At 39.8% G+C, this 21,752-nt stretch overlaps 1 protein-coding gene across 2 annotated transcripts in view; it reads right to left on the bottom strand.

Annotated features, from left to right (window-relative positions):
- grm5b (glutamate receptor, metabotropic 5b) overlaps positions 1-21,752 on the bottom strand; it is an 83,140-nt gene that overhangs the window by 41,464 nt on the left and 19,924 nt on the right. For both annotated transcript variants that reach the window (XM_006802092.2, XM_006802093.3), the window contains exons 5-6: positions 20,603-20,677; positions 20,007-20,181 (exon numbers count right to left, since the gene is read on the bottom strand). In XM_006802092.2, coding sequence (XP_006802155.1) covers positions 20,007-20,181; positions 20,603-20,677 — 250 coding nt within the window. The remainder of the gene's footprint in view (positions 1-20,006; positions 20,182-20,602; positions 20,678-21,752) is intronic.

Here is a 21,752-nt window from a genome sequence, read left to right as displayed (position 1 = left end):
AAGATGCCCTTTGGCGTTTGCGTTCTGATGCACCTGCAGCAGTGGTACTGGATAACATTAGCTAACAGTGCTGCTTTAAACACTGTACAAGGAAGAGGCAGTGGCAGTAGAGTTTCTCTGCCAGGTTGGATGCCGAAAACCAGCATTCCTGTTTTAGGAACAAAGTCTTCATGGGAGGCAGGAAAGGCGGAGGTGACAAGCCATAGGTTGTCTGATTTCCTTTGTTTTTGCTTGCAAATTATTTTTTATTAAGGTTCAGAAGAAGATTTTGGTTTGAGTAAGGCCTTCTAAAAATAAACCCCACATCCTGAAAAATGATGCTTAAGGATATCCAGTGCATTCAAATGTGACAGCAAGAGTTCTGAAAGAGCATCTATATATGATGAGTTGACCAATCTTGCCATTGCAGTGACCCTGTAACACTGCACCAAAGACAAAAGGACTTTCAGACTTCAGCAACTTTGACACAACAGCAGAATTTGGGTCCCTGGGAATTTGAGCAGGGTGGAAAGAGAGAGAAGGAGAAGGAGGGAGCGAGAAATATGGGAATGGTGTCAGGGTGAAAGAGATAGAGGAAAAACAGAGGCTGTATATTCTGCCTATTCCTCTCGGTCTCACCTCATCACTTTTTATTGCTTCACACATAAAAGTGTCATCTCTCATATTCAGCACCGCAGACATTGTAATATCACCTGCTGAGGTAATACACCACCAAGGTAACATTACTCCCCCCACCTCCCCACCTCTCCGTCTTTCTTATTTCTGCTTATCTTTATCACCATGGTGGCCTTTTGGTCTTTGGCTCTCTCATCCCCTTTCCGTCTCTGCTCTTCCAAACTCCTCTCTATCATTTTCTCTTATTCCTCAGCACTCCCTCTAGGTCTCCAGCTCTACGTTAAAGATATCTGTGCAAAAACCAAGGAATTTAACTGACTTTTAACAGCAATTGCCCAGCCAGAGACCATACCGTGAAGTGACTTTGCATTGAAATAGTGTTAAATTGTAAAAGACAGTAGTAATACAACACTCCATTTGAGGAAATTGAATGCACATATGACTTGTGAGTATAACATGAACATGGACTTAGATTTACATGCCATTTTTTCTGGATTATAACATTTAACTACAGTGAAAAATAAAAGCAGTCTAACATACAATACCCATTCATTTTGTTAATATTTATTAAATGTGGTTCTTTATTTGAGACACCGACATTTAAGGTACACTCTGCAAGAGAGGTTGCAAGTTTCTAAAAATGCACACTCCTCCCTGCACACATGCGGACACACAGCCATTAACAGACAATCTTGTGTAGCCTAATGATGGGCCTGTGGCTTAGAAGCAGTAGTCAGAGTTTTTGCTGCTTTACACGATGGTGATAATTATACTGGTTGGGCCTGCACGCGCTCACACACATACACAACCAGTCTGTCTGCTTGACAGCAGGGATTAGTGAGGAGAGGTGCAGCTAATGCCCAGTAACGAGACATCCAGCTTATCGCCCACAGAATCGTGTGTGTGTGTGTGTGTGTGTCTTTGTGTGCACATATGTGTGTGTGTGTATCAAAGAAAAAGAGAGCTGAAGGGAGAGATTACCAGATGGATCTACAGTAAATTAGCTGCACACTACTGTGGATTTTAATGACTTTCTCCCATTTCATTGGTACCCCATGCCATAACCAGTGCTCTCCTCTTTGTTTCCTTATTTCATAGAAGTTGGCCATTTTTGCAAATTTGAACCAACATTTTGAACAATTTGACAATGCTGACAAACCTAATAATGAAAAATTATTAAACTGAAAATGTTGAGGTTTCTTATATAAGGTTGTGCGGACATTGCTCAAGATTTGTCCACCATATTGGACATGACACCACTGGTTGCTATGGAAATCTGTATATTGCTCAACTGATTTCCTGGTAGTTGATTGCTCACACTGGAGACTTCTACAATTGTGTGTAGTTTTTCATGTTTGTCTGCATATATTTGCTAACTCCTAGCTGAGCAGGCCAAGTAAAACAGAAAGCGGAGATGGTAATCATTTGGGCTGTATGCAAAAGTTGTGACTCTGAGCCGCAATCGACTTTCCGCAGTATTTCTATACAGGTCCGTCACTTCCATGCAAGCTATGGGCAAACACAGCAATATGCTAGTGTCCAAAACAATCACAAGGAGGTTTTTGCCCATCTGGTTAGGGAAAACTAATTTTTTCCTAGTGACAGGTGGGTTACTAGGAAAAAAGGGGGCTCACTGACCAGTCTGTAGGCCTGTGTGACTTAACTTTAGCAATAATGTTAATGTTACATGGTTAGCAGTCATGTGTCTGCAAAACATCAATAGCTAACTGTAAGTGTGCAAACAAACAGATTGTTTATGTATGTAAGCTTATGCAGATATCCATGTGCACAGTTTACTTAAGTCTCTGCCCTGTTTGTATTGAACAGAGTAGAGTAAACTGCTTATCCTTCATATCCTAATTATGAATATTTAAGAAGTCTGGTCTCTGGGTAGCAATGTTTTTCTGCAGCCAGTTTACAGAAAACCAGATAATGTCCATGGTGTTTGTGCATGTTTATGAATTTTTATTAGTTCAATTAATAAGTGCCACTGTTAACTAGAAGTTAAGACCGGTGCCAGTTTCTTTGTGTATAGTGCTGGTGTTGCTGTTGTGTGAGAACTAGCCTCTGGGCCATTCTCTGGCTTTTTTAGTGCCAGTACTTTTTTATCCAAGGGTGTCAAATACTGCAATTCTGTCAAAAGCCGCTGGCGTCCTGGAGAAAAGGTGTCCTTTGTCACTGATGCCTTAAGACACCAACTGTGGCAATACTGGAGAATGTGAGCTAACAGCGCTGCTTTAAAGAGCAACAAAAAAACAGAGTGGCAGCAATTTAGTGGAGTTTCTCTGCCAGGTTACTCTTCTCTATGTCGCATTTGGGAGCTTGGTTTTGCACTTTGTTTAACTTTGTTTTTGGTTACTTTTCACATTTTCACCTCCACTTTCACCCACTGTTTGGTTTTGGTTGAGGTACCAAAACTACTTTGTTAGGATTAGGAAAATATCTGGGTTGGATTCACAGATAGCACATTAACTTGTGTGATTCCAAAGGCTGCCGAAAAAGCTTCCAGATGATAGGAGCTTGGTGTCATTATTGGGTACAAAACCACAAAGATGCCAAAGAACATTTTGTACGTATCTCTAGCACACCACTATAACAAAATGGCAGCAATTGACTCCCTTGAGAATGAGGATGGCAGTTCCGGGGGAGTAGAAAGTAGAAAGAGGATTTTATGGTACTTTTTAGTGCTTGCAGAAGCAAATTATCTATTTCTAACACTTTTCCAGATGTCAGTGTCTGTCAAATGTGTGTTTTTAGTATTATTAAAAGCTATCATTATTGTTTCATTTGTTTTTATTGATATCTCCTGCAATTCTCTTTAGAGGTTTAGCTGCACTTTTTGCCATGTAAAAAAATGTGATGGACATGACTGATTGGCTTACAATGATAATTAAACAGTGTTTCGCTGTGCTTAAGGAAGCTTATAAAAATGTAGTTGCAGAATTGTCATATACTGTGTAGTCCTAGTCTCGGTATTGCTTTGTGCATTTGGTTTACAGTATTAATAAAAACAGTGTTATTTGTAACAACAGTCTCAGTTGCAAGTTTTTATTTAAGCAGGCTTTTTGGGTCTCAGTTTTTGCACTTTCTGATGACATGGCATTCACACTGCCTCACTGAATTTGGAGCAATAAGTTGCAGATCATTATTATTTAGAGCTTTTACAGCAGATTGATATTCTTAAGGTGGACAAGTCTTCAGTTAGCTGTCGCTTTGTCCCTACACTACATATCTTTGCCTGTCAGATCTCTCCTTATAGTAATTGGACACAGATGGAAGCACATATATAGTACACAAGTAAACATCCCGATCCCTTTCTTGCAAAGTTCTCTTTCACACACTCGGTCTCTGCCATTCTATAACTTTCTTGCCTTCTGTCTCCTTTGTTGCCATGGTAACAAGCTGTGCGGGGGCTATGATGCGGCACACATCACACCCATCGAACTGAGCTCACCGGAAGAGAGGGGAAAGCAAAAGAGACAGAGACAAATGGGCGATGAGGGTCTGGCGCGCGTGTTTGCCGGAGTCTGCTTAATAGGTAATGACTGCAAACTTTATTGTAATCTGGCCCCCTCTTTGGTGGATGCTAAACCTGGCCACCACCTGCAGATTTCTGTCTGACAAAGGCTTGATATCGAGCGCAATCAGATCATCTGACACGTTCATAAAGACCCCCAACAAAAGCGTAATTGTTGATCACGGTAATGGCTCATGAGTCAGAGCATTTTAAATATTGCTTGATTATGTATGATAATAGCGATTGCTTTATTATGGTATGATTAACCTTGTCTTAATCATTACTGGACTGTACATTATCAGTAATTGGTGACACTCTAAACAGAATGATAAGTAGATTCAAGCAGAGTGACATATTAAAGTGAGTGGCATTAGGTCCCTTCCAGCAACATACTTTCTGATCTAAAACATTAAAGGGCCTTGTTACGCACCAATCTATTAGAAAAAAAAGCCAACTGATTGCCAGTTTTTAACCCTGTCCAATTCTGGAGCTTTATTCATCAGGAACCTGTTCACACTCTCTATCCTCACTTTTGATCACTTTCTACACTTTTTTTCCCCGTCCATTGAAGTGGAGCTCTTTTTCTTTTGTCAGGTAGAATTTCAGCAGGCATGCATATTGAAAGAGAGGCTTTTCGGGAACAAAGCTGAACGTCAGTGGTCTTATTATTCTGCAGGCACTAAATTATGTATTCAACAGTTACTTCATAACAATCAGTTACAGCAAAAGGCAAAAAAACAGTTCATTGCTATATTTAGACTAAGGTTATTAACTAAATCTATCATTACGTTTCATTTTATAGCGCCAAATTGTTCCAGGTATAAAAACTGTTCATTAAACCCCTCAGAAAATAATGATCACTGAATGGGCAGCTCATCAGGATACAATACAGAAGCCTTATATAGTCCAGCAAAATGGATCCAGTCTTAGCACCACACAGGAGAAACAGTCTGTGCAGGTGCAGATACAGATATTGGCAGCTGATCGGAGTTGTGCCAATGGACAACTTTGGGAATCACCAACAATGAGATCACTAGGCAGTAGGCAGCGGCACCAACGATATGGGATGGAGAGATTTCATAGGTCTTTCCAGCTGCTGTCAGACTCTAGAGCAAAGACTTTACAGATGACCACAGACATGCACACAGATACACACACACACACACCTAATACACAATGGTAACTTTTACCCTGTCTCCCTGATGTGCAATATTACCAAGTGCAATTTTCTTGATATAACAAAGTATTTTATTCTATTTCGTATAGTATGTCATTCTATTTTATCTTATTCCATTCTATTGGGAGGTTTTTTCTTAACTTTTAATGCTCTTAATTTGTATTGTCCACTTTCTGCCATGACCAAAAAATTTGCACATGTGGGACACAAAAAGGTTTATTTTATCTAATCTTATCTTACCAACACATAGCTTAGCTTGCTTTTCTATTAATGCAATGAATAATCAATATTATTAGATACATCTCACTGGTCGTACCACCATCAGCACATAACCAACATGTAAAGTTCACGTTCACACTTTCTCTGATTTTCTCCGTCTCCTTCATACGTACATTTACAGTACTTAGGATTTTAAATCAGAAGTTAAAGTGTTTCAACAGGGTAAAAATGTTGATCTGCTATCCTCAGTTTTTTGGTCTCACTTTGTGAGTTTGTTTGTCAGCGAAAGACTGCATGTTTGTGAAGCTTGTGGCAAAGAGGGAAAAGAAAGACCATTTTTCAACAAAACGGGATTAGGTGATGTATTGAATGACACATAACTACAGTATAACACTTAAGAAAAAACAAAACAAAAAGGAGAATCAGGCAATTTTGTGATTTAACACCATTTACCACTTATGGTCAGTAATAAAATAGGCATCCCTGTCTTCATGACAGAAGTGGGAAATGGACATCCTGGTGTGTGCCTTTCATTTACTACAAGAAGTAGTGCTATTTTTGTGTGTTTGGGTCACACAGTATGCATTATGGAGGGCAAATAGTGCTGCCTTAACGAGCGCATGTTAGCCTTTGATCCTGCCCGCTAGCAATCGTACAGGTTATTATTAATCTCACAGGGGAACTACAGGACATTGGAGAAGATGGCCCAACCCTAGAGCTTATCCATTAAGTGGCTGGAGATTGCCTAACATTGTTCCCACAGGGATTTTGTTGGTTTGCTGTGTACTTTTGCTTCACCTCCCCCTCTTCCTTCTTGTTATTGGAGGTCCAACTAAGTTGGTAACTCATGGCTCAACAGCAACAGAAATGCAAAGAGAGCAGGGAGCTACCAGGTCATAACAATCAACGACATTCATTCACATTTAGTCACCTTCACACACTCACAGTTCAGGATCTCACCCAAGAATACTTTGTATACTTTGTACCCACAGCCATACCATCATCTGATGTCTGTACAATGAGACCCCCCCCCCCCCCCCCCCCCAAAAAAAAAAAAAAGAAAAGAAAAGAAAAGGAAACCGAGCTTACCAAATACTCAGCGACAAAATGAGCGTTGGTTCATAATTTTCCCATTTCAGCTCAGTGGTCTTATCAGAAGCCGATGTGAGTCCATTTCAAAAGTTATGTGTTACTCAGCCAAAGCAGCCCACTCTCTGTTAATGTTCCTGATAGGTTTGTAGCTTAAACCTATTCGCTGGAACGTTGAAGACAATTTAATTACACAGCAAAGCAGGACCCGAGTAGGCAAACTTCTTTATGTTTCTCGTGTACGGGAGAGAACTGGACAAACGCCATTCCATCGCTTGACCCCAGTTGCTCTCATCCACTCCTCCGAAACACTGCTCTTTTATTGAGGTTACATGAATATACATAGGTTCATTAACATATGACGTCTACATACACACAAAGAGTACCTTGCCTGTGCGTTGTGTAAGTATGTGTGTGTGTGGGGGGGGGGGGGGGGGGGGGGGGGGGGGGGGGGGGGGGGTCAGAGTGTGACCCGATAAATGACTTCCCTAAACCTGCTGGCCTGGAAGTCCAGCAGTTCATCTAAACAAAAGGCACTTAGCCTAAAACAGATATAGATACGTTTAACCTACCACAAAGCAATAAGAGAAGGTACGACCTCTCCCATGCTCCCAGAATGTGGGTGTGAATGCCAGAGCACTCTGGAATGCACACAAAGTCTTTGCAGACTATTAAGGATCAAACCTCTACCAACATGACATTGATTATACAACTCTAAGCATATATGAGTAGATATTTCTAAGCATAAATGACAATCAACAATACAAATCTAACAGTTCCATTTAATCTGATGGCTTATTTCTTGCTGTAACATATTAACACATTAGGCAACGGAACCAACCGACAAATGTGGTAAATCAATACAAGCATCTGCTTCACTGAACATATGAGATGAGAAAGCGAGATGAGAACAGTTCATGAAATACCAAGGATGAGCTGCATTAAGTCATGCAATCCAGTTTCTTTAATTGCTCTCATTTGTTCAAATTCTCTTCACACAAACCATGAAAAAAAAGAAATGTCATATCACACAAAACACTAAACAGCTTCACTTTCTCTAGATTTTGTTTTATTACTCTGCACATTATGTTTCACCAAGAGTTTGGAGCCATTTCTCAGAGAAATCTCAGTTCAGATTTCTCTTAATTACCTTTGCCTGGTTCAGAGTCTGAGCTAAATTAAGGGCCAATTAATTTCCTGTCCAGGCACTTCAGGACATAGAAGGCAATTCATATACAGATAGCCCTTCAAATGTGTGATGAATAGATGGAAAGGCAAGTGAACTGGGAAGAGAAAGGAGGAGGTTACAAAGTTCCTGCTGATTATGGAAATGAAGTCAAGAGAGAACAAAAAAAATGTGGAGAAATGAAATGAACAATACAGAGAGATAACATTAGTGCTTTTTGTGTCACGGTGTTGGCAGTGTTGATTTGTGTCATCGTGACAAGCAGTGTGAAAAGGCACATAGTTAGATGAATATTCAGAGCAGTCACATATCTCAAAAATGAAATTAAAGAAACGAAGAGGAAAACCCGTTAGATTCCAGTGTGGATTACTCTAACAACCATAAAAAGGATTTTGTGTGTATTGCTCTGTGTGTGTGTGTGTGTGTGTGTGTATTTGTGCATGAGCGGACGTGATGTAACACTTGGTTTAATCCCTCGGTGTAAATCTCAGAAATGAGCAGCAAAATACAGAACGGAGAGCTCATAACACACTAACAGCCCAAATAACTCTGTTTGTTGCACCAACACACCAATTCATACACACACACACACACACACACACAAGGGCAGATATATATCAACTCTGGATTACCTTCTTTCTCCCTCCCTTTCCTACTATCACTTGTTCCCTGTTTCCCCTGTCTGTCAGTCTGTCTTCCCCTCCTAGCCTCTCTAATTCCAAGCACTTTTCCCATTGGAGTGCTGTAAGAGGATAAGGCCATTCCATGGGAGAGCAATAAGAGGATGAATATGTGTGTGTAGGTGTTCTTTGTGTGTCTGCTTATGCCCGTGACTGTGTGTACATAGAAGTGTGTTTTTTGTATGTTGCACATGTTGATCAATCTATGCACCACTGACACAGGATGTTGACGTATACAGCTGTCCATCTGTGCTTGTTTATGCGTGAAATATCATTTTTTCCTGTTATGTTTGATGTGTCTGTGTGAGCATCAACATGCCCAAGGCACCACCCTCTTCATTCGCTTGAAAGAGATGCAACGTATTGGAAAAACACAGCAATTCCTGTTTTTCTTCTTCTTTGTAACCAATCCTTTAATGTTTTTCTTTTTTTTCTTTTTTCTAACTGTACATTGATCATTAGCAGTCATTAATTAGTAAAATCAGAGAGAAAAGAAAATACGAAACATGAAGCCTCTGAACGGTCTAATGCACTCAAAACTTCTACTATGAAACCAGAAATAGTAGCAGAAACATTGATGGTGACTGGAAAGTTTATATTTAGGTTATATTTTGAAGAACGCTTGATTCAGTTGAACTGACTGATTTATCTGGCACCGGAAGAGCTTTTAGTCAATTAAAAACTAAAGATTCAGTCTAAAAAGCAAAAGAGGGCAAAAAATTTAACAAGTGAGCACCATGGGTGGATTAACAGTGTTGTACTGATTTAACCAATGTCAAGCTTGGTGTCATGGGATATGTTTAATGACACTGGTCACTTGTCTTGGGAACCACCTGAAATCGTGGAGACTGAAAGCAATGGCAGCCTGAGGATGGAAATAGGATATAACATTTTTTAAATTCTGAGAGCCATTATTTTCTACCTAATTGTCTTAAAGGTGGCTGACGGTGAGACAAGCAAATTACCTAAAATATAGGCACAAATATTCAACTGTTGGTGATAGTTTACTTGATGTTACACCCATTGTTCCCTACTGTTGTTGGAGTTTAATTCTGTTGCTAAAAATAACCTACTGCTAAATTGCCATGGACCACTGGTACAAGGTCAGTGCAGCATTAGACGTAGCACGAGGTTTTGGTGATGCATGATGTAATGCTATTTCAGCAAACTCGACATCACATCAAGAAGAATTCACAATTAAAATCTAACTGCAGGTTCTGACCTGAAGGGAGTGAGCACAATAACAGCTGTGCCAATAGCACCAATGCCTATGAATGCTGCCCTAAAACTGAAACATATACAAAAGTCACAGATACTGAATTCTTTATTACTGTTAATAACAAGTTGCTATTATGTTAATCCCTCATACCATCACACTGCCACGAAGAGCTGCTGCCATGTTCTACTCAAATCCCATAACACGCTCTTATGTATCTTTTAAATTGGATGAAATGTCAGACATTATAAATTAATGCATTAAATATGTGGTTTATGTTTATGAATTATTATCACAGATGAATAAAAGCTGCTTCCTTAGGTCTTTTTCCTCTTTCACTTCCTCTTCTCTCTTGGGGATCCTTTAAAGGGTTTTTGTGGTTTTAGTCTTGCTCTTATTTCTGATTAGTTTATTCTCACTGGACACTTTATTTTTAGTTACACCTCGCTGGTACTGGGTTGGACCACCTTTTATAATCAGGATTGATTTAATTCTTCATGGCATAGATTCAACAAGGTCCCCAGAAATTTGCTTGTATAGCTGTGGTGTTTGAACAATGCTTAGCTGGAACAGACCAGGCCAAAAGGTGCCAAGAAACCCCCAAACAATTAAACCACCAGCAGCCTGAACTGTTCATACAACGCAGGATGGATACCTGCTTTAATGTTGTTTGCACCACATTCTGTCCATACCATCTGAATGCTGCAGCAGAAATTGAGTCTCATCAGATAGGACAACATTTTTCCAATCTTCTATTGTCTAATTTTGGTGAGACCGTGTAAATTATAGTCTGCATTATTGAATTAATCCAATTCCTCTAACTGATAGGAATGGCACTTGGTGTGGTCTTCCGCTGGTTTAGTCCACCTGCATCAAGGTTAGACACGTTGTGCGTTCAGGGTATGTCACTGTATTTTCCCTCTTTCTGTTGGAGACACCTGTGCTATACACTTCAAGAATTTTGTACATTTGAATGTTAGTGTGAAAATGTATGCAGTAGTAAATTAATCTGTTTTGACACATTGGCTGGAAAATCAGCTAGTGTGGTAAATTTCTGTTTTTTTCCTCTGTTATTAGCAAAAGAGCGATGTGCAAAGTCTTCAGACAGCTTTTGATTTTAGCAGGTGCAGACTGTAATTTTCAGTGGGTGAAATTGTAAAAGCAGAGAGTGTAGATTGTCGCTAATCAGAATTAGTTCACGAGTAAAAATTCAGTCTTGTCAAGTTTGTTTTTGTAGAAGCATCACCCTGCATCATAGCCGAATAACTGCAAATAGGCTGGGTGTGTCTGTGGCTGCAAAATGTCCCTAGAATGGCAGGTTTTCAATTTCAGGCATCATACTGAACAACAATGAAGCTGCTGTCCTTGATATGGCTTTAAGTGTTTCTACTCAACTCACAAAATTCATTCATGAGAAAGACCCAGACAGAGAATATAAAAGCAGGGCACAAAGAAAGTGTCAAAAAGTGAGGAGCATGACAAAGAGGGAAGGAAGCAAGTCGGCCAAGGGAAGAAGCAGGTAGAGACAGACAGATAAAGACAGGGAACAGTGTGTGAGTTGAATAAAGAATTCTGTGATGTCGGGTAGTTTCATGCAACAGCCTTTTGATCGGCTGTCTTAGCGGACTTCACCCAAACTGACAACAGAAAATGGAAGCTAAGGCAGAGTTTTATTGGAGTTTATAAAGTAAAGTCATACACCTTCTGCCAGAACTCTTTGATATGTAGTTGACACTTTTGACACCACTGAATGAAAAGATCCAAGGCTCTTTGCTTTATGAATTTCTTCCATTGTCAAATTCACAAGGAAACTTTTGATGTGGTACAACAAAAGAATGTCAGGAACAGTGATGAAAACAGGATGCTTGTTTAAAAAATTCAAATATCGTGAAGGATGTTTCTACAAATGTGCATATTTGTCCAATAACAAGCTGTGTGGATTATTGTTGTTATTCCTTTTTTAAGTGGTATTAAAGGAATACCTGTTAGCTAGACCTGAACCATTGCTAGCTACTGTTAATGTAAAAGTCACAAAGACAGCAGTTTTTTCTTAATATAATAGGCACCTGACATGAGGAGGGAAGCAGGGTTATGTCTGCACATAACAGACAACTTAGGAAAAAAATTAAATAATATCTTTAGGTTTGTTATTAGCAGCCTGTTGCAAAAACACCTCATTTGTTCCCACTTCTCAGTGGAAGGGTGGCTGTCAAGAAGCCATTCTTAAGGAAGGGAAACATACACGAGAACTGGACAGAAAATGCATCTAGCACTTTACACTACATTCAGTCATTCACCCATTTACACACACTGATGATGGAAAGCTACATTGTAGCCACAGCTGCCCTAGGGCGCACTGACAGAGGCAAGGCTGTTGGACACTGGTGCCACCGGGCCCTCTGACCACCACCAGTAGGCAACGGGTGAAGACTCTTGCCCAAGGACACAACGACCGAGACTGTCAGAGCCGGGACTCAAACCGGCAACCTTCCGATTACAAGACGAACTGCCAACTCTTGAGCCACGATCGCTCAGTAAGTACAGAGGAGGTCAGAAGAAAGGTACAACAGTGGATTTCTACAGTCATCTGTAAAACAAGATGGGTCTTTCAACCAATGGTGTTGGGAATCTTGTCAAATTTGATGGAATTACGAACACAGAAAAATACCATTAGATTTTAAACCACTATGCAGTACTATCTGGAAAGCATCTGATTGACAGCAGTTTAATTTCTATCACTATCAGTCATGGATTGACCTTCACAGAGCCCAAACCTCAACATTATGGAAACAATCTGGGATCTTTGTATCCCCTTTTCCATTACTATCTACTCAGATTGACCCGGCACGTTTTGCCACGGTTTTCAGCCACCTGGTAGCAGGTACTTTTTTAATTCCTTGGAGTTCCAAGCGATCTGAGCGGGTTCTAAAATGTGATGTCATCAGACTGCATGGCACCGATTGGCTGGTCAGTAGCGTCACTCCATGAGTCATGAGAGCGTCTCGTTTACGAAAATCAAAACTGCCACTTTTAAAACCTTAAAACTAGAAAAATGGCTACAAAAACAACGCCATGTTCCCAAGTCTAACAAAAGCTCATACCAAATATTGACTTTCAAGCTCATTAGAATTCCACATTTCTATTTTTGCTTTACCTACTGTATTTCAATGAATCACTGCAACCATTTCTCGTTTTCCTAGCAAAATACAAAGAAATGAAAGGTGGCTCAAGACTTTTACACATTACTGTATGCACAGATTTTTTGTTTTTTTTAAGAAAACCTATTGAACTGAATGTTCAGCAAGAACAAACTGCATAAAATAACAAATTAAAGGAAGAGAGAACCAGGCCTCAGCTCTCTACAGACAAGCTTTTAGTGTTTTCTGCAAATTCAAATTACTGAAATTAGAGCACTGGTTAAAGATTCACATTTCATATACAGATGGACATCTTCACTGCTCCAAGGAACAGTTTATTCTTTTAATTAAAAGTGTCTGATAGAGATTAATTCAAAGCTAGATGCTTCTGATGCCTCGAATGTTGAGTCATTAGCACAGCTTTCCAGTGTTAAATTTTTAAATCCAATTTACACCCATGCCAACAGTTTACACTGGGTTATAAGAACACACAGTACGTGTTTACATGCCTATATTCAGTTAAAATGCATCTATCAGTGAACCTCCGGAAACCGTCAGTACACCACAGGGAGATCACTCACTGTCACACGCAGCTGCACGCATGCACATTTACACACAGCGGAGGAAAATAAACACTAACGACGCATAATCACACGAAAAAACAAAAGGTCCCTCTTTCTCTCCCTCTCCCCCATTTTCATCCTCCGATCATTCATTACGACATATTCCCTCGTGCCTAATTGTCATCCGTCTTTTATTGCAAAGCTTTAAAAAGAAACGGCAGAATTCATTTCTATCATTTCACCAATTAAATTACATGAAACGGCTCTTGTTTTAATCAAGGGTTAATTAACATGATACTAGAAAACATTACACAGCTCCATAACCACTAACAGACTGAAACCTGCACTTGTACGGTATGAGTGTGCGGATCGGCACCTGCGGGTGTCCACATGTAAATGTGTGCGTTTGTAAGGGCAGATGTATCCAAAGCGCAGCAGTGATGCGTAAATTACATTCCTACTGAGAGATTTGCTTCTTATGTGCGACAACAAATCTTTTATACCCTGATATGCGAATGTGACACACACACTGTCTGCTCTCTGCCCTGATCTGCTAATCTCTCCTCTCTTCAATCACAGTCTCCCTTCTTCTTTCTGAATTGCTTTTTCCCCTCCTCGGTCTGATTCCTTTCTCTGCCCTCACTATGTCTTTGGCCTCATCTCACGACTATACAGGTGCACAACCCACTAAAAACCAATTCTGAAGGCAGGCTGCTTTGAGTCACTCAAACATTTTACCATGAGATTTTTTTTTCTCCAATTTCTCTCAGTCTAAAACACAGGCATGTTGGGCCTTAACCCACAGCTGGGGTGTGAAGTGCGACACTGCAGGGCCTCCATGCACTGATAAGCCACAACGTAAAAATCACTGAAAACTTTTTATAGTTGATCATGTTGTTACAAAGCAATGTTCTGCTTTGAAAGCTTGGGTCCTGGTGTTACCAGCGCCATGCAGCACCCAACTAAACCTGACTGCAGACCATGCACGCCTCTCACAACATCCTGGTGCTGGATATCAAAGGATACCACTGTCAGTGCTGTTCTCTAGTGGGAGGTACACAATATTGGGCAGGTGGTTACAATGCTGTGCTTGACAGGTATACATCACGCTGTTAATCTCTGAAAAATGCAAGCAGCTGGATTCATGGGAAGAAAAGAAAGCAGCAGAGAGCGAGAGATGACAAGATAGAGTCATAAGTTGGTGGTACAAAAAGAGTGAATGGAGAGATGATAAGAAAGGAGGAAGAGTAAATAGACCTGTGGGGACAGATCTGGACAAAAGATGTATGGAAGTCAAAGCGTTGTGTGTAAGAAATTAACTAAAATAGCCATAAATACATATATATAAGCCCTTCTTCCAACAGAGGCAGAGATGATGTCGGGCCACAGAAAACCTCAGAATACAAACACATTTACTGACAGTCAAACACACACACACATATATAGATGCACCCACGCATTCACATAGCCATTCACATAAACACATGCGCCTGCGCCACATATCACCCCAGCTGCTATGCTGGATTCATCCAAATATGGCTGGGGATATTTCCATGGCAACAGCAGGCAGAAGGGGTGCAGACTCATGCGGGATGATCTCCAGAGAGACTCTGCTTTTTGACTTTTTGATTCAAACTATTCACTTTCAATTCATTCAGCAGTATATGAGCCTCTTCAGCAGAGTCAGAGAGTCTGCCTCTTATGAAAATACAGACAAACCAGCACTGGTTACACGTTGGCTGACACAGTAATTCCCTGCAGCACCGCAAGCCTTCAAAAATTTCCATCTACTGGTTTTAAACACATTTTGTAGTTGAAGCATTTGCATTTTTTACTTTCTAACCAATGTTCTCTATGGGTTTTAATGCATTTACTTTGTGAGAAATAATGTGCACATTGTTACTAACGCTTACCTGAAATGTGGCGTAACAGGTAACTGAGAAGCAGTGCTTGAGCAGGAGACATATCAAAGTATAATAGCCGACCATAAAATGCAGAAAATCTCACTAAAGTGGCGGCTGAAACTGATTTATCTCTCGCTGTCACTAAAAAGACTTCATCAGACTTCATAAAGGAGATGGTGTTTCACTTGAAGACAAATAGGAGGCTATTAAGTTGACAGAGAGAAAAACTGGTGCTATGACAGAACTTGCATTTATGTTATTGCACTGAGTGTGCGGGGGTATCTACGTGTCCCGTGTGGATATAGATATTTATCTCAGCCCAGCTATTCATTAATGGGCTTGTAGCCCTCTGGCACCATAAGGAATTATAGAAGAGAAGCAATAAACATATTCAGATGCAGGAAGGAGAATCTTTGGGTCTACATTATGCTGCCTATGGGTCCGTGTGTGTAAGACATTAGTTTTCTTGCGATGTGATAGTGAGCCCCAGGACATGATTTGGGTGTTAAGATTATTTCAAGAGGGAAGAAGATAAAAAATATAAAATCAGAAAAGCACTTAAACAAAGCAACCATTGGGGGTTCATAAAATCGGCAAAATCTAAATTTCAAGTTGTTGCAAAACTACTGAACTGAGGAGCTTGTAACAAATACAATGTTACGTGCAACACTGTTACACTGTTAATGTAGGAGCCGAGCCTAGATGCAGAATAGTCTTAAAATGTGAAGGGCACAGTGAGGGATAAATTACAGACCACCAATTTACTCAGATTAAATGCTTGTATTTCATGTGGCACTTGGCTTATTTAAACAGTATAAATATGGACCCTGGAGATCCAGAGATCTTGTGGTATTCTATGCTCATTTGCCCTCCATAAACCTGCTTTATCATCATCTTTGTGATTCTGCGGTAATCTAATTATCCTGCATTATACACCTGTCTCCCCAACTGGATTAATCAGAAGCTCCTTTCACAGACCTCCAGTTAGCAGGGCGCCCACCCGTGACCATCTCCAATTTACAACTACAGTTCATTTATGATAGTGATTCCTAAGGAAAGCTGGTTTTTAATTAATTGACCAAATCAAAACAGACTGGCTGATTTTTAGTCCTGATAACTTCTGCTGAGTGAAGAATAACTCTTCTGTTTTCGTTACTAAAACAGAGATGACGACGATGTAATTGTGACACCATAGTGATGTCCCACAGCTAACTTTTTTCCCACACTTCATTATGCATTGCAATTGATGGGTCTCATTCACTAATGTGGAAAAAATTTGTTTTTTGTACATAAAATAACTGTACAAATTTGTGACATGTGCACACCAGATAATTTTCTTCTTACCACCATGTGTAAAGTCCAAACAAAAGAATTAAAGTAAACTTAAACAGATGAGGAAAAAAGAACGCAATGCAGGAAAAAAAAAACAACAGAATCTCTTCAGTTACTGGACAAACATCAGTAAGCAGGTATTTGTCAAAACATTATCCGGTCGTTAAGTCTGACGTGACTAGCCGTGTCTGGGCCTAAACTCCGCTGCAGGTCCATATATCAAACGATCACTATGGCATTACTGAGAGTTGAAAAACTGTCTACAGTCTTTCATCTTTAATAAAATGATCAGCGTTCTGCTCTACCAGGTGTAACAATTGAGTTTAACATCCAGACATCCATGAAAACAGCATTTATGACATTTAACGGAGTTAGAAGTTAGCAGGAAGTTAGCTCGCTAGCTTCTATCTAAATACAATATAGCATCCTGACTGTGGGGTTTTGGAAACAAATTAAAACGTACAGCTCTGTTATCACTTCCAACATAAATGAAGACAGAAAACTAAACAGCAGTGACGTTTGTAGGGTTACTGAAGTTTGGCTAGCTGGTATATAATGATGTGCTACGTGACCGCTAGCGACACAGCTATGTTAGCATAATATAAACAAGCTAACCTTTTTTCCACTCGATAAAAGTTAACGTGAGTGTTCTCAGTGGTCAGGAACAAATGTAATCACATGGCAGGATGCTGTAAAAGAACCAAACTTCAGCCAGGAGAACAACTGAGATAATCCATCCACAATACGAGGTTAGTCATTCATATACTGCTGCATGGGCTGGGCTGTAGTTACATCCTAATTGTTTTAAAAACTGAGCTTAAATAAATGATTAGCTGTAATAAAAGCCGAGGGAGGTCAACAGTGATCACTGACTGTTTTAGGAGATTTTTGAGATTAAATAAAGAAAATACAAAACATTAAACATGTTAACAACACAAAAGCCATATTAAACGCAGACTACTTTTCCCGGAAGTAGGATTCGTCACGTCATCACTTAACGACCGGATAGTCACAATGACAACATCCCGCTAGGATTAATGGGTCATTTTCATTGTTATTTAATGCACTAGTAACGAGGTGGTTTAATTCAGATCTTTTTTGTGAATCAGCTTGACTTTATCATTTGTGAATACTCATGATATCCAGCAGAGTGTGACCAAATTCAGGCAAGGAAACATTGATGAATCACAAATTTGTATGTAAAACTTTCGCATGCACAGTTTGTGAATGAGGCCTTTTGTCACTGTTAATTTTATTTTTTCCCCTGGAGGTTCTGTGGAAATTATCCATTAAACTCTTTATATCATACATAGTCAGACCTAACAAAGAACTTCTCCCCTGACAGTGCATCAAAGTTACGACTGATTAAGTCCTTTAATTCTGTGAGGACAGAAAATGTCTGCCTACTTCATGATCGTTCTCTCTCTCACACTTCAATCTCTAATTGCAGACTGAGTACAGTAGACTTTACCTCATATAGACAGCGATGATGATGATGATGTTGATGAGGAGGATAATGATGATGATGAGTAAGATGGTAATGAGCATCAAGGTGGTGATGACAACAAATATGATGCAGGGCATGATGATTTAGTGAAACAGCAGAGATCACTGGGGGGAAAAGTAGAACAGAGTTGGAACCAGTTACACTTGTGCCATTTTAAAGGCAATCCCATCAGGTTGTTTCCAGTATATGCAAAAAGCTATTGCTTTTCCTCTTCGCATGCTGGCTGGCATAGGTGCTAAAATCATTATTCATCTTATGTTAATCAACAGTTGGCATGGCAACCGTAACTCGAGAGGCTTAGAAGCAACTTTCATACAGACGTATGTAGCCACACACACACACACGCACACGCACACACACACATATATACACAGATGTAGGTAAAAACTGTTGATTTGGAAAGTTTTTCTTTCTGCATATCAATTCATCCACACAGAAATGGAGCTTTATGTGAAAACGACCTCATATAACCAAATGCTAGTGCATACTGTACCACGACAATGTCTCTAGTTGCAATACTGAGTGTTTATCACCACTCCCGATGCAAAAAATGTAGCTTTTCCATAAACTGGCTTTTTGGGTTTGTCCGTTCATTCATTATTAACCGCAGATATTATTTTATTTAAAAATTAAGGCAGCTTTTCTAAGGAATACCTCAAACAAGACTTAGAAAATGGTTGTTACATTATCTAATCATTTCCTGCAGCCTTCACCCCCGTCTGTGGCAGAGACAGATCTCTTTATGAAATGCATCAGTTTTTATTTCAGTTTCTAGAATTTTATAACGAAGTCTTTGTCCAACTCAGCTCAGCCGTTTACAGCAATTGGTGTGTCCATTAAGCTTATGTTTCAAAATTGCAAAAGACACATTCATTTATTATTATTATTATTATTATTATTATTATTATTATTATTATTATTATTATTATTATCATAGATATATCCAACAAATACAGTTCAATCAGTCACAACCAGCTGGGGATGTGTGCAGCACTGCTAGTCAAAAACCAGGTTGATGCTACTTTGAAGCACAGACTGGGCTTTGAAGTCTATTCATCAGCAGCAGCATGCACATTTTATGCAAAAAAAACAAAAACAAAAAACAGAGCAGAGACTAGCTGAAAGTATATATTTACCAGATGGGCTCTTATTAAATGTTCATAACTGTGGCTATAATGGCTGTTATTGACACTTACATTTCTGATTTTTTTTTTTAGTTTCAGTTACATCAGTCAGTTGACCTCCAAACATGCAAAAACCATCACAAAACCATCCAACAGTGCAACATGAAATCACTAAATGTCTTCTTTTACCAGCAGACGAAACAAATTCATGAAAAGTCTGTTTGAAAATATCAAACAGATTTTAAGCATTTTTCCAGAAAGAAGTGCTTAAAATATTATTTTTTAACAAAATGTTTAAATAAACATTGATCCAGTTATCGACTGATCAACTAAATAGCTGTGTCTGCAATTCTCAAAGACTGAGAGGGTTAGTTTAGAGAAGAGCACTAAGCCACAGCATCTGCCTTGTAAGGACAGATTTTTTTCATTATTTTCCAGCTAATGTTTTTTAATTGATTTAATAACACTGCAATCTGCAAACCCACTAGCTACTCTGCTGACTGAAAACAGATACTATTTTAAGCCTTCCTGTAGTTCTTTCACAAATTCCTGATCGGTCTACTGGTCAGTTTGTGAATGCAAATAAACCTAAAAGGCCTATGAAAAACAATATCACTCTCATTTGAGCTTGCATTGTGGCCTAAGGCTTTTATTTTCATACAAACCGCACAAATTGAACCTCCAGCACCAAAAACACAGAGGAGTTGCATGTTATAGAGTACATATTTAGCCCCACTAACCTGCCGATGAGAAGAAACTCTCCAACCAGTCCCTGGCGCCTCATAGCCATGAGGATATTTCGGACAGTCATGCCTTCACAGAAACATGCCACTACTCTAGCCTTAGGCAGATGGGCCCTCAGTCTCTCCAGCAGCCGATCAAAGCTCTGCTCTCCGGCATTGCTCCAGATTTTCCCTGTCACACAAATCGAAACACAGTTCTGTGATTCTCATGTGGTACTCACAATGTAACCATTTTAGAAGAAATTAAAAAATGAACAACACAATGACTTACAATCTCACCTTCTTTAAAAAAAAATACTATTCCTGTTTATTTAGAATTAAGCTGTACTTTAAAGTAATTTTAACTTTTGTTTAACAGGCTGTTTGTGTTGACAGCATTAGGTGTACGACACAGTAGAGATGGTAATGCCCTTCCTAATGCTAAGCAGCACTTTATGTGGGTAATGCACTTCTGCTCTATTGCTTTTGAATGAGTACTAAACTATATACTAACTAAAATTCCAGCAAGCCTTTTCCCATCTAATATTTTTTAAACAATGTTTATGACTCATACAGTTGACTTCACTGTGGTTTTTTTGACCTGCGTCTCTTACCAGAGTGGGCGATACAGATGCCCTCCTTGGCTGCCATGTCCTTGAACGCCCCCATCCCACTTTCACCATAGTTCCCTAGAAACACACAAAAAAGGTGACATTTTTAATTAGTTCAGTTTTGAGGCAGAATTACTTAAACAACTTTTTCAAAAGGAGAGGAAAATGTCTCTGTGTCGACAGATGGAAGCACATAGAGAGATAGATGAACTGCTCCACACAGGAACTTGGGAAAATGTCAGGAGAATCAAGTCTAGACATTGCCCAAAGTTGCCCTTTCTCACATTTATCTCACAGCAGTTGAGAGTCCACTTCTGATAGTTTCTCTCTACTGGAAATCCAAGTGAAATAATGGGTTGCATGGACAGAGTAAGCCATCACACAGATTTTGTGGTAGGGAATTGGCAGATCAGTGATGATTAAAGATCACTTAATATCGGATTCAATAGCAGACAGACAGAGTTTGGCACCTTTCAGACCTGATGTTGCTGAGCTGGCCATTTCATTCCCCCCGTTTAAAAATGTACCAGACTATTGATTTTTTTCCCACTCATTAAGTTTTTCCTGTCTATCCGATGAGTTTATTTTGGGCTTTTTAGACTAATAATGGCATCGCTGGTGCCCTGTTCCAGTCTGAGGTCCAGTCCGGTGGTACTGAATAGACTGAAACATTGATTTAGGTCAGGCAATCATGGGGGCTAGTCAATAGCAACGGTTTCCCAAGGAACTGCCTGTATACTCTCACCATATGAGGCCGGGCATTGTTGTGCACCAGGAGGAACCCTGGACCTGCTACACCACCATAGGGTCTGACGATGGATCTAGGCATTTCATCCCAATACCTAATGGTAGCCAGGGTAGCGTTGCCTAGCTAGAAAAGGTTTTGTGCGTCCCTCCATGGATATGCCTCCCCAGACCATCACTGATATACCATCAATGCTGAACGGTGTTACATTCTCCACGACTTCTCCATGGCTCAGGGTGAACCTCCTCTCATCTTTGAAAAGCACAGGGCACCAGCGGTGGACCTGCCATTTCTGGTATTCTATGCAAATGCTAATCAGACTCCACACTGCCGGTCAGTGAGTACAGGGCTCCCTATAGGATGAAGTCCGTTTCTGATTCGTTGGTCAGAGACATTTTGTTGTACTAC

This window comes from Neolamprologus brichardi, chromosome 14 (genome assembly GCF_056152115.1).
Source record: "Neolamprologus brichardi isolate AB-2024 chromosome 14, ASM5615211v1, whole genome shotgun sequence".
In the NCBI taxonomy this organism is placed as follows: Eukaryota; Metazoa; Chordata; class Actinopteri; order Cichliformes; family Cichlidae; genus Neolamprologus; species Neolamprologus brichardi.
This window is presented reverse-complemented; position numbering and strand designations above follow the sequence as displayed.